General features: G+C 37.7%; 1 protein-coding gene across 1 annotated transcript in view; it reads right to left on the reverse strand.

The window, feature by feature from the left end:
• MGAT5 (alpha-1,6-mannosylglycoprotein 6-beta-N-acetylglucosaminyltransferase) overlaps nucleotides 1-22,190 on the reverse strand; it is a 129,652-nt gene that overhangs the window by 78,883 nt on the left and 28,579 nt on the right. The window contains exon 2 of the mRNA XM_054208384.1: nucleotides 2,985-3,373. Coding sequence (XP_054064359.1) covers nucleotides 2,985-3,222 — 238 coding nt within the window. The 5' untranslated portion in view covers nucleotides 3,223-3,373. The remainder of the gene's footprint in view (nucleotides 1-2,984; nucleotides 3,374-22,190) is intronic.

Genomic DNA, 22,190 nt, shown 5'->3' on the forward strand with positions numbered 1-22,190 from the left:
TAGACAAAGGGAGGGCAGAAGCACAGATTCATAATAATTTTTGGAAAACAACTGTTTACTGCTACAAAAATCTAATACTCATTATATATATTTGGACTAGAGCTTTTAAAAGGAAAGTGTTTGATCCACCTACCTGACAGGTCGATCAATATACGGTAGAAAGAAAAAGCAAACAATCTGTGCAATCATAATTAAGGAATGACCGAAAAACTTTTGAGTGGGTAAAAGCTGCCAAACCAAGCAAACTTAAAACTTTAACACGGAAATCATGACTGTGCTTGCTAATAGCAAAAAGAGGACAGGATTAAAATAAATAAAGTAAAAAGGCTAAATAGCAAGGGCTTTAATTTTCGTAGAACAGTGAACCAACTTCTACCCATTATCATTGACTTTAGTCATTGGTGTGTTTATTCCTGAACTGCTAACCTGATCATTTGCTATCAACAAATCATTTGGTATGCCAAAACAGGACAAACTAACTTATTAAGTAATTATCTTACTCAGTTTCATAAAGTATTAGTTAATATGGTGTCATTCACTCACGATAGCACCACTCACCCTAATATTTTAAATAAATATATTACCATTATTTTGCATCTTTTCAGACTCCTTAATTGAAAACACCTGTCCAAACTTGTTTTTAAACTTAAAATTCTTCTTAGCAACAGAACTTGAGATTTCTACACAAAACTTAGCTTTGCCTCCACAGAAGCCTTACAAAGTTATTTCACCCACGTTCAAATGCAGTTTAACTTCTGGGGAACTTGACCACTGTTTGGCAGCAAGTCAACTTACTCCTCAGCAGGATTTGGAACAGGAAATGAATGCCTTGGGTAACAAGCTCCAGGGGGAACTTAGCTTATGGATATTCTGTACCATCAGATCTAGCTACGGCACAGATCAATGCACTTATATCTTCAATGTCTCGAGACATATTGTTTTTGTTTGGTTTATTGTGGGTTTTTTTTCCTCTTCTTCAATTCATCTACCATCAAGCACCCTTACAAGGTAACGGGACACTGATGATGGCTATATAGCAGGTAGGGTTTTGTTTTAAGCCTACACACAATTCCCTAAGGACCTCTGCTTGCTTGGAAATCTTCAGTCTAAATATTGATTTAGTACCACTCTATTTAGCTTGTGTCTCGTTGTAAGATTACCATGCGTGTATAGCTCAACATGCAGACTCAAATGAGTAGAAGTTACAGAAAAAGGATGTGTGCTGGTTTTGGCTGGCTGGGGTAGAGTTAATTCTCTTCATAGTAGTGAGTATGGGGCTATGTTTTGGATTTCTGCTGAAAACAGTGTTGATAACACTGGGATGTTTTCATGATTGCTGAGCAGTGCTTACACAGAGTCAAGGCATTTTCTGCTTCTCACACCACCCCACCAGCAAGCAGCCAGGGGGTGCACAAGAAGTTGGGAGGAGACACAGCCAGGACAGCTGACCCCAACTGACCAAAGGGATATTCCATACCACAGGACACCATGCTCAGCAATTTAAAGCTGGGGAAGGAGGAAAAAAGGGGGGGAATGTTCAGAGTATGGTGTTGGTCTTCCCAAGTAACAATTACTCATGATGGAGCCCTGCTTTCCTGGAGACGGCTGAACACCTGCCCGCCGATGGGAAGCTCTGAATGAATTCCTTCTTTTGCTTTTCTTGCATGCATGGCTTTTGCTTTACCTATTAAGCTGTCTTTATCTCAAGCTTTATCTCAAGTTTTCTCATTTTTACTCTTCCAATTCTCTCCCCCATCCCACCTCGAGCGAGCGAGTGCCTGTGTGCTCTTTAGTTGCTGGCTGGGCTTAAACCACTACAGGATGGCTTTTTATTTAAGCAACAAAGCAATATAATTGTTAGCTATGTTTGCGATGATAATCTCAGGCTTACAGGCAAGCACCTTCACACAAACTAAAAAATTATTTTTTTTTAGAGGAAAAGTGGTAACAGAAACAAGACATGTAGAGAATCTCCCAAGAGCGTATTTTCATCACACACACCAAAAAGCAAAGAGTATTAAGAGAAAACTAGAGGAAAAGGTGCAGCTATTGTCTGTTGCATCCTAGTCTTTATTCTTTGTCTAAGCCTACAAAAGACAACTATCCAATTTCTTCAGAGCTGAATATTAAGGCAACTATAAAAGGAAACAAATCTAGATGACTAATTAGCCATTAACTTTCCAGATAGCCTGAAAGTGCATAGGTGAGTAGAAAATGAAGTTATCTTAAAAAAGGCTAATCAAGTAAGGTGTACGGTGTGATCTTGTCAGACTGAAAAGGGGCCACACCTAACCTGAAATTAGATTATGTTTTTATTTTCATAATATTTTCTGGCAATATGTTTCATACTTTTCTGCATGCTTTCTCTCACACATGCACACAAACTTAACTCTCATGTTCTAGAAAATGGAAGAGAGTAAGCATCAAAACTTACTGCTGAACAAAGCACTGAAACTCACAAAAAGAGTTCTCTACCCTGAGGCAAACATGATATATTTAAGCTTAATTTAAGCTTAAGCCAGACACGAACTTAAACATGAAGTAAATTGACTGAACAAAGAAGTGAAGTTGGAAAGAAGGAGAAATAAACGTAGCAAGTCTCCACTTTATCAGTAAGGCAAGTTCTTCTTCCACAAGGAATTTCTTACTTAGATCACTGACACACAAACTGAAAAGCCTTCCAAGTTTCTCAAAATCAGCAAAAAAGTTTTTTTTAAATGAAGTTCTAACAAATAACCTGAGGCATACCCATTATAGCTACTAGACAGATGTAGTAAAAATTAGTAGACAACTTTATTTCCAAGTGACTGGGAATGTAAAATTTGTCCCATTTCATACTTATAAGTGAAGACTGTTTTCTCCATCTGTGCAGAAAATCCACAGTGCAAAGTATTGTCAATTGAGCAGCATTATGAAGTAAAATATTTGGACAATTTATAAAAACCCTTAATCAGAGTATCATGTAATCTAGAGCACACACTTACCGTATGCTGTCACTGTCCCAACATAAGGCCCATCAACCACATTTTTATTTTCTTCAGCTAATGCTTTGATGTATCTTTTGCTGAGATCCAAAATTTGCTCGCGCAGGACTGAACTGCTTTCGTGTTGTGTTTGCTGCTGAATAGTAAAATGCAGAAGCATCATTCCCCAAATGAAACCAAAAGTCACCAGAAAAAAGCCGAGTTTCTGAGAGGACAGCTTCCATGGAGAGAATGCCATGATTCCCAACAGCTTCACACAGTTGCTACAAATGTTCCTAAAGCGTGAAGCCAAACAGCAAGTTCATGGTCCAAGTATACAAGTAACACAGAGCAGGACTCAGTCTTATTCCAACTCCTTAGTCAACGTATATCCGTATTTCAGTTCCATCCTGTTGAAAGAGGAAAGAAAAGGAGCATAGTTATCACAACATATTAGAAGGTTTTACTAACTATACTAGGTCTTCGCTCTAACTGGTACAGAATAGGAGCAGACAATATGCTCTCTTTGTAAATGTTTAATTTGTCTGTATCAACATTGTACTGTACTAGCCAGAGCACAAAGAAGCTGAGAAAAGCACTGGAAAGAGAACAAAGAGGGCATGATGCGCCTGAGCAGGTGTAGAACACCTCTCAGTATCTGGATCAAATTCAATGCTTGAAGCGGTTTCTAAGACGAATTTCAAGGTAGGGCTGCTTTTGCATAATTTTTTTGTGTGTGTACACAAAACTTTGTGATGTTGCCAGCGTAGCAATTTAAGACAATTCTCAACATAATTCAGTTCTCAGAAAACAAGTAATTTCAGCTGGCAGTGACACCGCTCGGAGTTCCTGGCAAGAGCTACGGCATATGGCTAGATAGGTGATCAGGAAATCAGACTCCCTCAGGGGTAAAGAGGAAAAGAGAAATCTACATTATTTAAGCCAATACACTCTCCTGCCTTAAAGTGCAGGCAGTCAGAGGGCCGGAATAATCACCTCGTGCTCCTGCATGGCTTCTGCCATGCATCGTTACTCCTTAGTCATAACACATAGTCCAATGAGTTTGCTCTTCACAACTAAATTCAAAACACATAATTCTGAATGCTACGAAATGTCTTTTGTATATAAAATTAATATTCTCAGAGATTTTCACACACTAGGGAAAAAGAATTGTAATAATGGCCTTCAAGACACAGTAAGACCATCTTTTCACGGTAAAATCAAAGATAAAACCTGGCATGAACAATCCAAAGGCAAGAAAAGCTCTGTGATGAGGGCTAGAGGCAGGGTCCTTAGCATAAAACCCAACAAGAAAGGTAATTAAAAGGTAATTAAGTGTAACCTATCATGTTAAAACACAGATTTGGTAAAATGTTATCCTTTTAACTTCATAATGCTCCCAGACAGGATTAGAGAACATAATGTTCCCTTCCATTCTGCACTTGCACAGATAATGCAGATGTTACTCCGTTTTAATAGGATCATTACAGAGATGCCTGCTAGCAGTGCCCCGTTTGTTAAAATTCCCTTTAGATCTTCTGCTTTCAGTTGAACCAGCAGTTCTGTAAAGGGACAGAAATTCCTTTGGACCACTTATCTTCCAACATGCCTTGTGTGTGCCTTTAGCATTATTGGTTACTATTGATTGTAGAAGTGGATGTGCATTACACTGTAAACTAAAAGCAGACGAGGCAGCGACTGTACCATGCATTTACGTTGCTAAAAGAACAATTTGTAGCCATCTTTTGCTTAAAGGAGGAATGGTGCAGAAAAATGAATTGCAAGTACAGTGAAAAAGATTATAAAGCCCTCAAATTGACTTTTTCTGCACTTAAAATATCTCAATAAAGAAAATGAATGGTCTCAACAGAGAAAATGAAGGAGTCTGTTTAATGCTGCTCTCCATAAACTTAAGTTAATTTTCCAAGAAACGGCAGAGGGAAGTTTCACTTCTTGCAGTTTATTTAACTATAGCCTTGGGACACTCTTGGGCTGACTAAAAAATAGAGTATTGTTATTTCATTAAAAACTGAACGTTTTACTATTCTCTTGCAATATCTCGTGTGATAAAATGTAGAAAATTCCATAGTTTAAAACAACGTAACAACTTTAAAAAGAAATCTGAAACATTCAAGATTAATTCCCTCAACGATTTAATCTCAAGAAAGAATTGACAGCGTCCTTTACAGCAATAAGATCTGTGCCTATAACAGTATTTCTTCCCCAACTATCTGTTGTTTGAGAAGTGGAAAACACTGATTAAGAAAGCAAACCTATCCCCACCATGTTTTAACAGACAAGTGCTAACGATATTTTGATGACACATTGTTCAGGAAAAAAACCCGCAGAACACAAGTCACATTAAAAACAGCAATAAAAAAAATGCAAGTATTTCACAGTCATCTTTTTAAAGTTCTAGAACAGAAACAAGGATGATTACAAAAAACTGTATTTCTAACCTATATGTATGATCTACTTACATACAGCTGTTGACTTTTCTATTCTGTTTATCAGCAGAAAAAATAAAAAGCCTTAAATCCACTCAAAAACTGTAAGAAGGTAGACAGGAAATCTTAAAGTTTTGCCATAAGAAAGGATTAAAATTCACTGAGAGATAGAAGAACGGCACCTGCTATTTCAAGTGCTAAAAGCGAAAAAAAAAAAAACCAAGGAAAAACCCCAAACACCACAAACCAGCCCTATTTTTACTGCCATTTAAGCAATTCCAGTGGCTAGCAACTTGATGAATGCCCAACAACATGTACTTAACTAATTAACTTTACAGCACTGCTGGTGGCCATGGAGGTTTGTAAAGTGCACAGGAGAAGAATCTCTGTCCTCCCACTGCTTCCATGGTGGCATGCACACCTGCACTGGCTTCGGTATATGTTTAATCCTAGATTTGACAGTTGTCAAGGACTGCAACACAACTATTCCACAGTTAATGATTAATACACATTGATAATGACTCGTTATTTGGTATCTAAGTGGACAGTGGTCAGAAGATATCAAGAGGTTATGTGGAAATGCATGAAGATAGCAGCATAGAAACATCTCTGTGATATTTCTGTTTTGACAGGAAATTAATAACTGAAGTGAGCAATAGTTGAAGCAATAAACACGTTTGTCTGCTGTAATCACTCATGGACTTTCATAGTGCCTGATGACTTATCTCTCTGCCCATACCAAGTAAGCCATTCCCAAACTTAAGGTGGTAGCTTATGTCCCTTATTCTCCCTCTTGCCTTATAAATGTTCTCAAAGGAGCTGATCCTGTTAACTATGAAGGCCTTTTTCCTAGTTCTAGTCTGCAAAATGCCCAATGGGAGTCATATCTAAAGAGGATATGGAAACACATATTTGTACATGCCTCTACAGAATGACAGCCTTTGGGTTGTTTTTTTTTTTAAGCTTTGGAAAGAGGTGGTCTCACTCTAAGACAACTCTTGAAGTACTTCCAGCACCCCTCTGGAAACTGGATATGTCATAGTCGTGAAGTTTTTTGTGAAACTGTTAGGAAGATAATTCCTCCAGATTTACTGAGAGTAGCTAATGTACCATAACTAAACGCCAAGTGTGAAAAACAGGGTGAAAGTGAAAAGATATACAAGGCAAGAAAACCTTTAATAAAGAGCAGCTTTGTTATGTTCTTCTTCAAATTCAGTTCTAACCAGCCAAAGTCTCACTGCAACTGAACCAATGCATCACTGTTTTGTTTTGTTTTACACAGACCAGTTACACCCTTTGTGATAAACACAGTTCATAACAGAACTGCCTCTGCCCTTAACAACGATTAGCATATTTCTTTGGAAAAGAACTACCCTTACACCCATTTACACAGGCACAAGAATTTTAATAGTCTTAGTACTTTTAGTATTTCTAACAGCTTCATTAAAAACACAATTTTTCTGTTCTATATTTAATAAAATCCTGCTCAACAGCTGGTTAGTTCATTAGTTACAGTGGATAACATTACCATGCCTATGTCACCACAACAAAAAAACCCTCACACTATTTAGAATCGTTTCAGGAGAGTATCCCAATGCTTAAGTGATCCGTACACTGGGGATGCAAACCACACATTTCTCAGCGTTTTAAGCCTTTTTTTTTTTTTTTAAATAAATGCTTAAAATAGAGTACAAACAGTTAATCTTCACGTGAAAAGATTTTGGTGACACATATCCATGTATTCCTCTTCCCTTTTTAAAAAGGGGAATTAATCATCTATAAGAGATTAAGCAAAGTCTCTTTGTAAGTATGTACATATACAAAGCTTGATGCTGTGTGTCCAGTCTGTACCTATATAAGACACGGTACTTACGCAGGGTAAACCTGGATCTGCATTATCCTCAGGACAGTCAGGATTCGACTGTTCATCAGCTGAATGCACTGTTCATCCCTAGCTTCACAGTTATAAAACCTTACCTGTCTGTAGCCAAAGCAGGAGCTGTTGCACCCACAGAAGTAGCAACAGATTGAACAGTATTTAATTATTAGCTTGTTAGGAACTCAAACATAAGCCAACCTATACAGCATGACTAGTAAACAATGTATATACATTTTTGTACCAAGTGGCTCAGCAAAAATAGTACGGCCTCTGCTAGGAACAGGCCTCAGGCCTTATACCAACTGGGTTCCTATGCCAAATGCACAAGGCCCAAATTCTGGCCTCTTATGCTTGTGAAATTATTAAGAGAATTTGTTGTGTGAGCTAGAGCTCACACAGGTACCAGGTGCCTCTTATTACAGCATACAGGTTAGATGCAAGAACACAGGCCTTGAAAATACAGGTACAGGTTGAAAGCAGAGGCCCCAGAACTGTTTGCAACTCAGTGATGGTCAATTATTAGTCACTGATGAAGTGCAACCTTGAGATTTTGGAAAAAAACCTGCTTTTCTTTCAATAGGAGCAATAGCAGTGCTAAATACATGGCCCCAGCTCTCTAGTACCGTGTGATCACAATTAATGTATAATGAGATTGTTACAGACTAATTGTTTTGAATATGCAGCGGTAACAACCAGGAATGAATAAGAACTAGCCATTAGCAATGTGCGTTATTAATGACATCCATCTAGTGAAGTTTTGTTATAACGTTTAAAGCTGGTTTAAAACTTGTTTCATCAGCCTTCTAAACGTTCAAGTCACAGCAATTTCTCATTCTCTTCTTACTTCTATCAATACACAAACAACCTGTACTCAGGGGCAGCATCATGCCACCATGCCTGACCCCACACGATTTGTTATTGTATCCCAACCAGCTCAAAGAGGTGCCCTTAAAAAACCAGGCATCAGGATCCTATTTTCCAGATTGTTTTCTGAAGAGGGCACGCTGCACTTCTGCTTGCAACTCTCTGATTCTGTAGAACAACTTGTTACAGACCATCAGACGACAAACATCAAAATGTGAATTTCCTCTATTCTTATGAAGGGTGTGTTAACCTAAAAGCGAGTGATAATTCGTGTCAATCCAGTGGGCTGCCAACACACCAGAGCTACAGCCAGAAAACACAGCGATGAGTGGAAACACCTGTCGTATCCCAGGACTTCTCTGCTAAGGGATGCCAGGAGTCATGCTTCATGCAGAAACTGATGTAATGCATCTTAAAAGGGATAGGCAATCCCCTAAAACCTCCTTTCTAGGAGTAATGAGTCCAACTGGGACTGCTAGGCTTTAATAGTTTAAACCAGACATGCTTCAACATATACATAAACTAGAATTCCAGGCTGATGTTAACCACTGTCTCCTGCTGCAGCTGCACTGCCTAAACAGATGTGCACTACAGCCCAACTGAATGCAACTTAATGGATTTCCTGGTACTACAGTTCTTTATTCCTGCGGGAATACCTCAGCAGATGTCCCACCCCAGTTGGCCGATCTGTGTTCTGAAATAGTGCAATCTGTGCTAAAGACACCCTGCCCCCCTTTTACTTATGTGTAAGATGCTGGCTTGCTTTCGTCCTTTTAGAGGCTGAATCTACCTTTCCTTCTTTCAAAATACAGCATTAACAGTGGGATAAACTACAGCTTACTAATTAATACAGTCAAGCGAAATCAAACAACAGTCACATGCTGTGTTGGGAGAAGATAAGAAAGGATAAACTAGATAAGAGAAGGAAAAAGAAGCCTGATTTCTGATAAGAATACTTTCACTTCAACATGGTGTGTGCTCATACCATATCAAGTGTCTTCATACTACATATATTTTGTCTCCAGTACTGACATGTCAATTAAATAACCAATAAACTTAGGAAATATATTCTATCAACATAAAACCATTCCCTCATTTAAACAAAACTCAGGCCCTCAGTTGGTACCCCGAGGGTTCAGAAGCAGTGGTTCTTACTCCAAAGAGAGGGAAAATACGATCAGATCAGAGTTAGTTACAACTAAGTCTGGAAGACTCCACCGATTTCAGCAACTAATCAGTAAATAATTCATTTATTTCAATAGTTCAAGTCATAAATTTTAAGGCAGCTCAAAACATTGTTGTTAATCTTAAAATAAACTTTCATCATTCAGCTGTGATCAGCCCTACAGAAGACTCCATGATAGCATGTTCTGGAAGAAGCAGAAACATGCTAGCAAAGCTGATAATATTAACCCACATCTGCAAGTCCAAGGTCTAGGTGAGGCTTCCAACTGGTTGAAGGTGTGCACGTTCCCTACACACCTCCCAGGCAGTCTCCACTCCTAGCACCTCAGGAAGATGAGGTAGCTGAAAAATTGTGCAACTATATATACCAGACTCATCTGGTTACGCACACTTTTGCTAACGGCACATTTTATAATTTAAGTTCTTTAGTATATAAAATAAATGTATAAAACAGTTTTCTTAGCTGAATTCTGGAGTCTTAGTTTTGCTCTCCCTTCTGCTGCTCAACTTTATTTTGAGCAACGCTTCTGCCAGCCCATTCTTTTCTTCTAGCTGACAGATGTCACTATGTCTTCTCTCTCACCACCCATCCACAGTTGAAATGGCACCACGTACCGTGCCTGAAGTGCCAATTTTCGAAGCAATCCCATGAAGTGAGAAAAACAGAACACCACTGGGTCACAACAGTAGAAACAGGACAGATGGACTGAGGGAGAGTAAGACTATAAATAGTCCGAGTTTGGGCTTTTTTTAGGTTGGGAGGGGGCATATCTGCTTTTGTGCGCATGTAGTAGAAATTGTCAGGAGGTGGTGGGATGAAAGTTGAAGGAGAGAAAAGCAGCCTTTGATATGATGCCATCAAAACAAGTAAATTTTCATCTTGAGCAAGCAGCTTGCCTTCACTTTCAAAAATAAATTTCTCCACTTAGAAACAGTTTGGGTGGCAACTCTACCATAATTTCCCCATGTGGGTCTGTGGTTTCACAGAACACTCAAATGTTTCCAGTTTTCTACCTAGCACACCATTTTCTGTAGTTTCATCCTACAGAAATTAAATCATCAGATGTTCTTCCTTTCATGTTGTTTGCTTACCCTGATACTTCAGGGACAAAAGAGTGAAAAGGGGAGGAAGGTTTGCACAGAAGACAATGGAAAAAAGGATTTTCCTTTAGAAAAAAAGGAATAGGAAAATCCATAAAGAAAAATCTTTATGGTTCAAATACTGTTTATTGATTAAAAACACTCCAGGCAATGCATTAAAGCCATAATCACAAACTAACCTGACCTTTTTTAATAAAGTGCTTAGAGATCAAAAAACTGAATTAATTGTAGGATTAGGAATAGGACTACCCTGAACTTCAAAAAAACCAGAAATATTCCTGGTCTTGAACAAAAAAAAAAAAAAAAAAAAAAAGAAATTTACATTTTTACAGCCATTTACAGGTAAAGCAAAGGGTATATTAATAACCTATGTCTTGTTGCTACATTAAAAAAAGATGCCCAAAATAGCATTTTCTCACTGAAAAATAACAATTTGGGCTGTCAGCATGCTGATCAAGAGATTAGGAAACAGTTGGGTTTTGTTTGGTTGGTTGGTTTTATTTTTATTTTGCAAGAAAGTAACTTAGAGAGACTGAGAGCCGCAGTCATCACCTACGACATCCCTAAAACTAGCGAAAGAAGTAAGCACAAGTCATGCTTTCAGGCCTTCAAAACTCCCCTGTAACTGAACAAACAAACCTTTAAGTTACTTCACTAATTTGAATTAATTTTAACAATAGACCTCATGGCCAACAAGTTTAATCATATTTCTACTGTTGATACAAGTACATACCTTTCTCTCTTCCCCTCCTCAAAACTACCCTCAGTCAAAGGCATCCTCTTATGTCATTCTCAATTTTACATTTGGCATTTGTCCTCTGAAAGGCATAAATATGGCACCTGCTGAGAAGCCTGGTCTCATTCTTTTCAGATCACCTGGACCTTCTCCAAAGTTATGAGCAAAACGTCCGTGCTTCTTACACAGCAACCCCGTGTGTGCAACTTGGTTTCTGGTAATTCTTTCCCATCTCTTTAGGACACAGTGTAACTGTGGTAGCAAGAGTTACAAGCATCGCTATTAACTTATTCAGAAAACTTTATTTTTAATCAATAATAAAATTAGCTTCAGCTTATAATCAAAGTAACCAAATTACTTAGCATTCCAAGAAGAAATAAGTTTATTATATAGAAACTGGATCCATTAGCTCATTTCTTGCATCAAGCAGATACTCCAGGCTCCAGTCTCACCCATTGCTATTAACCACAAATCAGCCTGTTACATCACATCTTGCAGTCTGTCCAAGAGAAAAAACAAGTAACTCTCAACAGCAGCTCTGTCCAACTCACAGAGGAAAGTCAAAAAGTTCTTTGTATTCAGCAAGAAAGCTCTCATCAATGTGGATGCCCAACTATCATCCCTTGTCAACTTGACGGTCAACACACGAAATGTAGTCTTTGGCAATTGTGCTGGACCCCAGACAGACAGCCGAAAAGAAAGCACAAGATTTAAGGAAAGATCCAAACATGTTCACACTCAAAATACTCACTACATCTTACTGAAAAAGTTTTTCAAAAATAGAAGACAAAAATGTAAGTACATCTGTGAAAGAAAAATACCTTTCTTGAATTTCTTAACATTTTCTGGGGATGGTGGATAATCAAAACAAAAAGAAATCCTTGTTAAATTGGGTTTAAATAAATTGTCACTACAGGATTCTACATCCAAACTTTCTATAAAGGACAAATGCCAATAGAAGAAGATAGAAGAGTCAAGTTAAAATAAAGGAAAAGTAGAAAGAAATATATAGGAAATTAGTACGTATATGTTATTAAGTAAGTGTATATCAGATCATGGAGAGGGAAAAAACCCACAACTATCTAAGCTGAACATTAAGCAACTCTTCAGAAATATTTATTTCTTGTTGCTTTAGAACATCTTGAACCTGGGTCAAAGTATAACATTTCTTCCAACGGATTTGTTCTTGGCAAGCATTTTGAACACATTCCAGCTTATGTGGCTAGACAAACGGCTGAAAATACAAGCTGTATCTCCAAAGCACGAAATTTAATGGAATTAAAATTTCAACACAGTCACCTGTTTGGAAGCATCAGTGCTGCTGATTATTCCATTGCTCTAGTTTCTGCATGTAAATCCTTCTTTTTATTATTGAAAAGGATGAAGTTGCAATTTGCTTCATAGCTAATCTGAAAGTTAGTAGGTCAGCAAAATATTTTAACCTATGTCCTGCATCACCTGCCTATATCCCGTTGATCAACACTGGTATTTATCAACAGCTAATATCACCAAAGATTAGAAGAGCACTTTCATTGAAATTAAAGTTGTTAATGTTTCTTATTTCTCTTTGTAAGTAGCAACAATTTGTCACACAGAGATCAGCTTTGCATTATATTAAAAAAGACAATCTTTCCCACCTAAACTGATGACTGAGTATAGTGTTACTAGGTCAGCATAAACTACGGCAAACAACAAACAACTTGGCCATGACCACGACAGTGTTTTCAATGGATAGCCGGTACCAGGCCAAGCATGACTACATTCTAACCTGTCAGCTAGTATATTATAAACACTGTGCCACTGGAAGGCCATCAGCTTTCCAGTTATCTGCAAGATCTAGTAAACTATACAAGCTTCCTTTGCAAATGTATCTGCTGTACTTAGTGTATCATAGGGCACAATGTATGAACTACTTTCAGTAGGTAGAAAACAGCCTCCCCTCTTTCGCCATCCCTAGACAGCTGTAGAACAACTTGTACTGGCAAACTCTGAGGAATAGCTCTGTTTCAGCTGAAGCCCTTACAAAGCTAAATGGGAAAGAAAAAAAAAAAAAAAGAAAAAAGTGAAGTGTAGAAAACAGCCTGCATAGGCAGCATAAGGAAAGTAATATCACTTTGTAGCTTCTCTCTAGACTGACAGGCAGGGAGCAGAGGTGGGAGGACACACAAAACCCTCCATAATTCAGGAAATAATATGAAAAAGTCCTAGAACACAACAAAGGTTTCTGAGCTGATGTTCTGCACAACATAGTTCTAAAGGATGGATGCAGAACCCCCATAAGCTCTCTTCATTGCTTATACCCTATCATTAACAACAACGTTCCTCTTTGCAGCCTCTCTCACTGCCAAGTTTTCAGGTTCCCTAGATAGCTATAAGCTACTATTACTTGAGAAAGCTATTTCATCTCCTGGTTCTGGTCCACAGTGCAGTAATGGTTTGGGTAATGAACTTTCTTTAATGCCTCAATGATTTTAATAAATCATCCAAATGACTGGAAAGGCCTCCTTCCCAAAGCATGTTTTGTTGAGCGTATTGTCAATACTCTCATTCAAGATCTGGTAGCAAAAGTAGCTTCATTTTCAGTGCTGAAAGCAAACCTTTATTCCTCCTGCAGTGCAGTTCCAAAGTAAATGTTAACATCAACATTTTGGCAAATTTAATTATTTACCATATCAAACACTTGAGTGGCCATGAATTTCCTTTTCCTTCTCAAAGGAACTAGTTAGAATTTACAACAGAAAGTTACCCTTAAATAAACCAGGAAATGAAGCCTAAGGTCTGTCTTTAATAAACATAAAATCTCTATTTACTGTAGCAAGTACCACAGCAGAACAGAGGCATATCTGGCATACCTGCAAAACGAAATGATACGTTTTGAGGACCTGACATTCACACCATAGGCATTTCAGCTCAGGGGTGTGGGTAGCAGTACTGGGAGGACAGTGCTGGGGATTGTATCTACTCTGGTCTTAATGACTAAGTATCAACAGTTCAAGGACATTACTTGCATTCCTGGAATATTTTCATTAAAGAGGAATTCAGTTTGTGATCTCCAAGAGCATTCCACTATATAAACTGTGGTGTTTTTAGCAGGGTTATCAATTCACTTAAAAAAGCATCTCTCATTCAAACCTATGTTTGAAAACATGCCAAACCACTCTGAACTACCAAACTCATTCGTACCATAGATACTCATCACAGAAATTGCCAAGGAAATAAACTCATAAATCAATTACCTGCAGTTATCCTCTCAAGTAACATAACACAATTTGTGTGAAGAAAGGGGAAGACCAGCTTGAAAATCTAAGGGGGGTGGGGGGAAATCAGTATAAGAAAGACCAAGTATTAAGCTGGTCAAGAAAGCAAAAGGTGCGACAGGGAGAAGAAAAAAAAACGCCCCAAGTGAGATGAGGTATCAAAACTTTTCAATGCAGGTCCAAGAGAGAGTAAACAAAATGCATGTCAAGCAGATGAAAAGGAACTAGAAAGAGCAACCTGACAGATGAGGGCTAAACTAACTGACTGGCTGAATACACTGGGTCACACGAGACCAAGGAAACAGATCAAAGAACATTAAATAATACTAAATCAACATTATGAGTGATATGCCAACAGACACAAAGGAGATTACAAGCGCAACTGGTAACGCATAACTAATAAGTTTCCATATACAAATAGGACAAACTATTACTAGAGGAAATAGTTCGCTTGTCAAAAGTTATCGGTGTTTCCTGATATACTTAAGCTGATAAAGCTTCCACCTCCAACGAGGAACAGACAGAGTTTTTCATTTATGAGAAAGCCACAAACAGTGATTAGAACGTCCTGTTTCAAGACCTTCCTTAAATAAATTATCCAAGATAACAGGAAACTCCTTCAGGACTACTATTCCTCAATATTACTGTTAGTCTTATAAATACACCAACTACACACAAAAACGAAATTCTCATAGGGTGAGATGTCTATGCAATTTATCTTCCAAACACTTGCACTCATTTACACCATAAGGATCTGGCCCTTAGTGTGTAAATAAGATCTGTTCCACTACACTTACATACATTCACAAGTATAATGATTTCTACAGGTCTCAGTAGTCATCAGGGACAAAACCATTACATTATCTTTGCGTAAGACGTTATGGGTCTATGTTAAGGTTGCTGCACAGGCAGTAAGAGGATGCTGGAAACAATAATAGGAAATAAAACCAAAGACACTGCAAGAACATATTCAAGATTTACATGCATATGAAAATATTTGGTATAAATTACATATTAAGCATTTACAGCTCAGGAACTCCAAGGTCTATGGTCACATTTATTACTAAAATAAATTGATGAACATTACCTCCTTCCATGTGGTCAGTGACAATTCAGAGTTCCTTTAAACTTAATGTTTTTCAAAACTCTAAGTAATGCTTTCAAATGTTCCAAAACAGCCACCCTCTTCAACACATTTTACACACAGAGTCAAGTAGGCAGAGATACTCGGAAACACTGTACACCCACATATCTAACCACAGGTGACAGAAGAGACAGAACTAACCATCGTTCATAGACTCTGGCAATTTCCATTAGTTTCTCCACATTTATTTTGAGAATAAATTCCCCTCAATGGTCTGACAATACATAATTAATTATGTTTATTGATACTGAGTTTAGGCTTCCAGTCAAGTGTTCTCACATTAAATATTGCACAGGACAGTCAAGAGGGGTTTTTTGATACTGCTAAATCTGAAGATAGCCAAGGAAGAACATGTTTTTAAACCCACCTTTGTGCACAGTTGTAGTTTAGGAAGTACAGAGTAAATGAAGTTTTCTACAGAATGAGTCAACTCACTGCTCTGTTTCTGTTACTAGCACAACACTATCTTCCAACCTATGTACCACTTTCAAAGTTTGTATGCATTCACTTTATCAGGCTTTCAAATTCTACTTTGCTAGCAACAGAATTTGCTTTCTGAAGGTTAGTAAACACACTTCATCACAAGCAGCAAAGCTTTCATATCTCTACTGGGAATCATCCATACTGTTATGTTTTAACAGGTGGCTGCGTAGTGAGTGTCAAGCAAAGAAACACTTACTTGCATAACATCCTTTCTGCATTTTTATATAAGCCCATAGCAAGCAGCACATCTTGCTAGAGAACAGAATGATTTTGGTGCATATCAGATTTTTCGGATTTCTTTTTCAAGTATGATTTAAATATCTCATCCATTCCCTCTTCTCCTTTGCTTATATGCCATCTAAACTTCAAACTCCAAATCCAACCAAAGAACGACCCACCAAATACTTGTTTTGTAGAGGCAACAAGTTTTGTGAGTTTGGCTGAAAGCACAAGGTTCTAATTTGTCAGGTCTGCTACTCGTGAAGCCCCAACCAGAGCTCTGCTTGCAAAAGAGTCACTGCTAAGCACTGAGAAGCAAAACCCATCTTGTCATGCCATTATCTTCATCAATAAACCAAAGTAGACAGAGGACTAGAAACCAGAGAAAGCTTCTATCAGCTTGACCAAGAGAAAAGATACCAGCCAAACGCATCTGTGTCATTAAAGAAAAGCTTTTTCCAACAGACACAGTCAATGCTTTCAGCCGGCTTGCAACCTGCACGGTACTCGATGCACTGACTGCAGGAGCTCCTTGGGATTTATGGCTGCAAACCAGAGGTCACTGAAGTTAAGAAGGTATGGCTTGTTAGCCTCTAATACAGGTAGCATTTCCCTTGCAATAGTTGCCCCAGTTAATGACAGAGCAACTGACTGCGTATGCACCCAAATAAATGTTTTTGTACCTAGTTCTCAATCTAGGTAATGTAAAAATCCAAAATATCCATTACTAGCCTCACTCAGTTTGCAGTACAGCAGAAAAATCTGGATTGGCAAGTCTGATTGGCTTCTATTTCACAATTCTAGGAGGAAGACCACACGTTAGATTTAAATTGCAAAGGAACAAAACAGTCCTCAAAAACCCCGTTGCAACTTCACTTAGGTTCCGTGGCCAGGGAGCAAATGCAGAAAAATCCCCCTCAGCTAGAAGGTTCTGTGGTGGGAGTGGGACAGAGTGTTCTTCCTTCCTTCATTACATGAACCTTCAAAGGAACACTGTGCCACCGCTGGCCAGCATATATCATCTGCATTCTCCTATCACGTCCCCATGCTCTCTCCTGATGTCTTCCCTGCTGGCCAACAAGGAGGAAACCCTCCAGTGTCGGTCCACCTTCCCCACACACCCTGCCTCCCACAGCAGTCAGGTGCCACAAAAGGGATGGGGAAGCATGTAAAGCATTAAAGGCAAACATTACAAACAGCATTGGTAGAAACATTTGTCCCTGATGCCTTGAAGTTTCCTTCTACCAATTTCCTCAAAGTACCGGTTTATATACAATACCCCTTACATTATTTTATACTACTAAATGCACTGTGCCTCCACCATATTATGGCCTAATTCCTTGGTAGTTTCCAATTAAAACAAGATGAAAACTCACTTGTCAAAATTTTTTTTTCCTCTGCACAGTAATGAAAAAATAGATAGGCCTTTTCCCCGACTTCAATTGACAATTTAGCCTTTTGAGGGGGTAGGGAAAATTATTACCTGATTTTTTTTATACTTTCTCTCAAAACAAAGGACAAAATGTGATATAGCACCAACCTAAAAAGAATAATGGTAATTCTCGTACTTTTGAGTATTATAATGCATTAAAGATAAAACTTCATGAAAACCCATTTCATTCTCCACTGAAAGCCAGCCATCTCTGAGGCAGCTCTCAACAATCAAACAGGAACACATTCAACACTTCAGAATAAGAAGTTCAGTGGGGAGAAAAGCATTAAGTGTATTTTTGACAAAGATGCACAACATGAGACAAGCAATTTGTACATGTATACATAGAGATTAAAAAACAAAACCAAAAACCAACATACAGGACTTTTTATAAAATGTGCCTTACAAAAATACGGAAGAAAGCCACTTTTGAGACTGTATGATAATGAAAAGATAACCCACAAGATTGGCATTTTTCCCCTCTTTAGTTGACATTTCAGTCTTTTTAGGGGATAGGGAGAAGGGAGGAGGAGTTTGAAGGACAAAGTAGGAATGAAGCATAACAAACATCTAACATTAGCAATGGGTGAAGGATAAATGCCGAAAAAGTTTCATGGGCAAAACTGAAGAGACATTGCAAACACCACAAGCAAATAAACATCAGGGAGATTAAAAATGCAAAGCAGCAAGCCTTCGAGAAATATCAGCGAAACCACTAACAAAAAAACCTCCCCACGCTACAGCCAACTCCAAGAAACCCATTTTCAGAGAAAGAGCAGATAGGTTTTCCCTCTCAAAAAGAGAAAGGTGACAAGACATCCCACAATTTTTATTCAAGAACCCTGACAAGAATTCATTTTAAACTTAGCGATGCATAACTACAAAAAAAAAAAGAAAAGAAAAGGTACTCCACTGAATTCAATTTATTTTATACAAAAATACATTCACTAACATTTCTTATTCTTCCTCCTCCAGATTTTTTTTATTTTATTTCAATATGGCAAGAAAGTTTCAGAAGATCAAGTTTGGAAAGAATATTAAATTAAGTAACTGTTGTGCATTTTTTCAAGAAAAGCAATTAAATATGACTCGCTGAAACAAAACAAATCCCAATCCAAAACAAAAAAAAAAAAAGAGAGAGAACTGAGGCAAGGAAGAAAAGCAGCAACCCCTAGGTTTCAACAGATTGCATAATCTTACGTACCACTTACAACAAAAACAGAATTAAAAGAAACTAAAGGAATAATATAATTTATAAGAAATTTATAAGAAATCTGGTTACAAATTCCAGTGAGACAGATAACCCACTCATCTCCACCTGACCTAAGCTTCCAATTTAAGAAGAAGGACAGAGAAACTTGCTCATCTAACATTATTGTTAAAGGTTACATAGTTAAGAGGTTTTGAGTCAATATATAAGATGAAAGAACGCAGCACAGAACTCACGTAACACTTACATGGAAAAAAAGATACACAAGTGAAGTGTGATTCCTGTGAATCACAAAAACCTGACCACATTTTTCACAAGTCAAGTTGCAATTCTCATATGTACTTTTCTTGCTGGAAAGTTAAATTCTAGGTACCTAAATGTGTCAAACTGTACAGTACAGTATAGCCTGTAGAACAACTAAAGAGAAAAAGAAAGAAAAAGAAAAAGAAATTACCACAATTGCTATCTCCTAGCCAAGTAGTTAGATTTCAGAGGAGTACACAAGGGAGCACGTCATATCGTACACACAGAATTTTCAGAGTCGGACCTACCCATCCAGACTAGTATTTGCATTACAGCAAATCCTGCGTATGGATTAGGAGACTTTGGTCATACGGCAGTACCAAGGGCAAAGATACGTCTTGTGCCTAGCAGTCACAGCATGCAAAAAACAGATTATAAGAATGAGGGGACGGACTGGAAACACAAAGAAACAAACCTTCGGAAGTAGTGCGAATGAGACAGGGAGTCTCAGTTCCTTTTTTTCCTGTAGGCGTCACAGCAAAGTAGAGTTTTCAGAAGAGATCTGAGGAGAACAGTGATTTTTCCAAGATTAAAGGGAGAATTCCTACCCATGTTAGGGAGGAACAAGGGAGAAAGCAAAAAGATGCTTTTTACAGAGTCTGTATCTGACAGGAAAGTCTAACGCGGGCAGCACATGGCCCAGGTGGAGGGAGAATGCAAGCCCTCATTGCTGAATGGATGGGGAGACTGGGAAGGGAAAGACAAGAAGATGATGTTTCAGTGGGGAGAGCAGGACTGGAAGGAAGGATGGTCAAGGGGAACACAGTCAAAGTAGTACGGACAGGAAAATACGGAACTTAAGAGAGCCGTCAGCACAGCACGGCCACACTTGTGAAAGGCAGTGAAAAAAATCACATTACACTAAACTGAGATTAGAAAGGGAGGAGGGGTGTTTGCCTGTCAAAATAATTATGTTACAGGACAGGATGAAAATGGCCACACCTCACAGAAAGTATGTCAAAACTCTGCAAGACTCAGGCTTTTTTTTTTTTTTTTTTTTTTTTTAAATGTCCTCACATTCAGAATTTGGAAGGAGAGGCCAATACAGTGGCTAGGAACGACTAGGAACGGAGATGAAAATGTTTTCAAGAACATAAAATATGATTTGTTCGCTTAATAGAGGCTTACTGTGCAATATAGGAATTACATGCAGGAATATGTCATTACAAAAATATACGCATTTACAGTTTTTATTATTAAATAAAAAAAGCTATGTTACTCTGCACATTTAATCACTATGACTATTAAGGAACAAGAACAAATTCTGAATCTCTGCCAACACCAACATTTTCCTTTACTACAGAAGTGTGCCTTAAATGGAAGTAACACACAAAGAAAAACAAGAGGGTTTTTGTCAGTCACGCCAGATGACTGTCAATAAAAAATGCTCAGGATTTGTTAACAGATTCTAAAATATTTTTTCTTCTAAGTTTCAAAGACTAGATGTCTCAGAGGTGTAACTACAGAAGGTTTTGGGCTTTTTTGTTTTTTTTTTTTTTGTTTGTTTTGCTTTTTTCATTTATCATTAAGAACTTTTAAAGCACAGGTCATTTTCCTGAATTTTAGTGTAGCAAACAGGTTAAAGAATCACACATAAATCCTTCATGTTATGTAAAGTAGTGTCCTTGAAAGTTTTTGTCGTTTGTACCCTTTAGCTCACATTAGGATTTCTTATAATTAACTGAGAACTGTAAGGCAAACCCTAAAAAAAAAAAAAAATTCCCTTTAATTATGGCAACTGTCAACAGTACAGCAAAAATCAAGAATTTTAAAGAAATCTCAATAAAGATGCAAAGAGGCATCTAAGAGATTTATGAACAACTGCCACTGCAGTTAATGAGACACTCCTGAGTACTCCTGTAGGTGTCTGAACACCTTCTACAAACCAGACTCTTAAGGATATGCCTTAGCATACTTCACACCTGTAGTCCTCATCAACATCAACTTTGCATTGTGGGCTTTTGGCACCTCTAAAAAACCCTACACGTTATAGTCACTTCTGATTATCTCCATCTGTGCACATTTATTCTCACATAAAAGTATCTCATCGCTGTTTATAGTTTAAAACACAAGCCTGGACCTCAGGCTCATACATGGAGACAGGAATACCAACAGCAATTTATAACAGAGTAGGAGTGAGGTCTGAATTTTTCAACGCCAGCTTTTTCTCCCCCCATCCTTCTTAATGTGCCTAAGGGGAAAAATAAAAAAAAAAAAATAAAAAAAAAAGAAAAAGACAGGATTTGGTGTATTATAGTTGCTACATTTGGAAAGTCAATTTAAATCACAGCTGTAACTCAAGAATCCATAAGAATGAGAACATTTTTCTTGAGATTTAGAGAACTGTTACTGCAAGTTATCTTTTCAACTACTTCTTGTGATTTGCTTAAACACTGAAAAACTGAGGGGATGCACATTTTAAGCTTTACATATTCCCAGTTATCCTCATAACAAGAAACCATAGTTTACTGCTCTGCTTTTTACATTGTAGCAGTTTTCTACCTGAATTTAGGATATTATTAATAATCATATATTTTATATTTTTGTTATGAATATACAAACATTAATAATATAAATTACATATATGAATACAAATTAATACAAAAATAGTTCTAATACAGACTAACTTCCCAAATGCATGAAGAAATGAGGAGAAAGGAAATGTATATGTGATGAAAGTCACATGAAGTCATTTTCCATCACCTGTCTTTTGAGAGGGTGGTCAAAAGCTGTTTAATTTTAGTATTCAGGAAAACTTGATTGGTTCAAGGACTATCCATTCCCATAAAAAGTGTACATATTTAGTAAATTCTTTCTTGGCATCATCTTCAGAACATTCATATTAACAGATGGAATAAAAATGTAGCTCATAGGCAGGACAGACTGACCTTTTAGGACAGGACTCATTTAACCCATGGGCAGATGGGACAGCATATTTTAGGAACACCGCAATTTTCTGTCACGAGT

Source organism: Rissa tridactyla, chromosome 7 (genome assembly GCF_028500815.1).
Source record: "Rissa tridactyla isolate bRisTri1 chromosome 7, bRisTri1.patW.cur.20221130, whole genome shotgun sequence".
NCBI classification, from domain to species: Eukaryota; Metazoa; Chordata; class Aves; order Charadriiformes; family Laridae; genus Rissa; species Rissa tridactyla.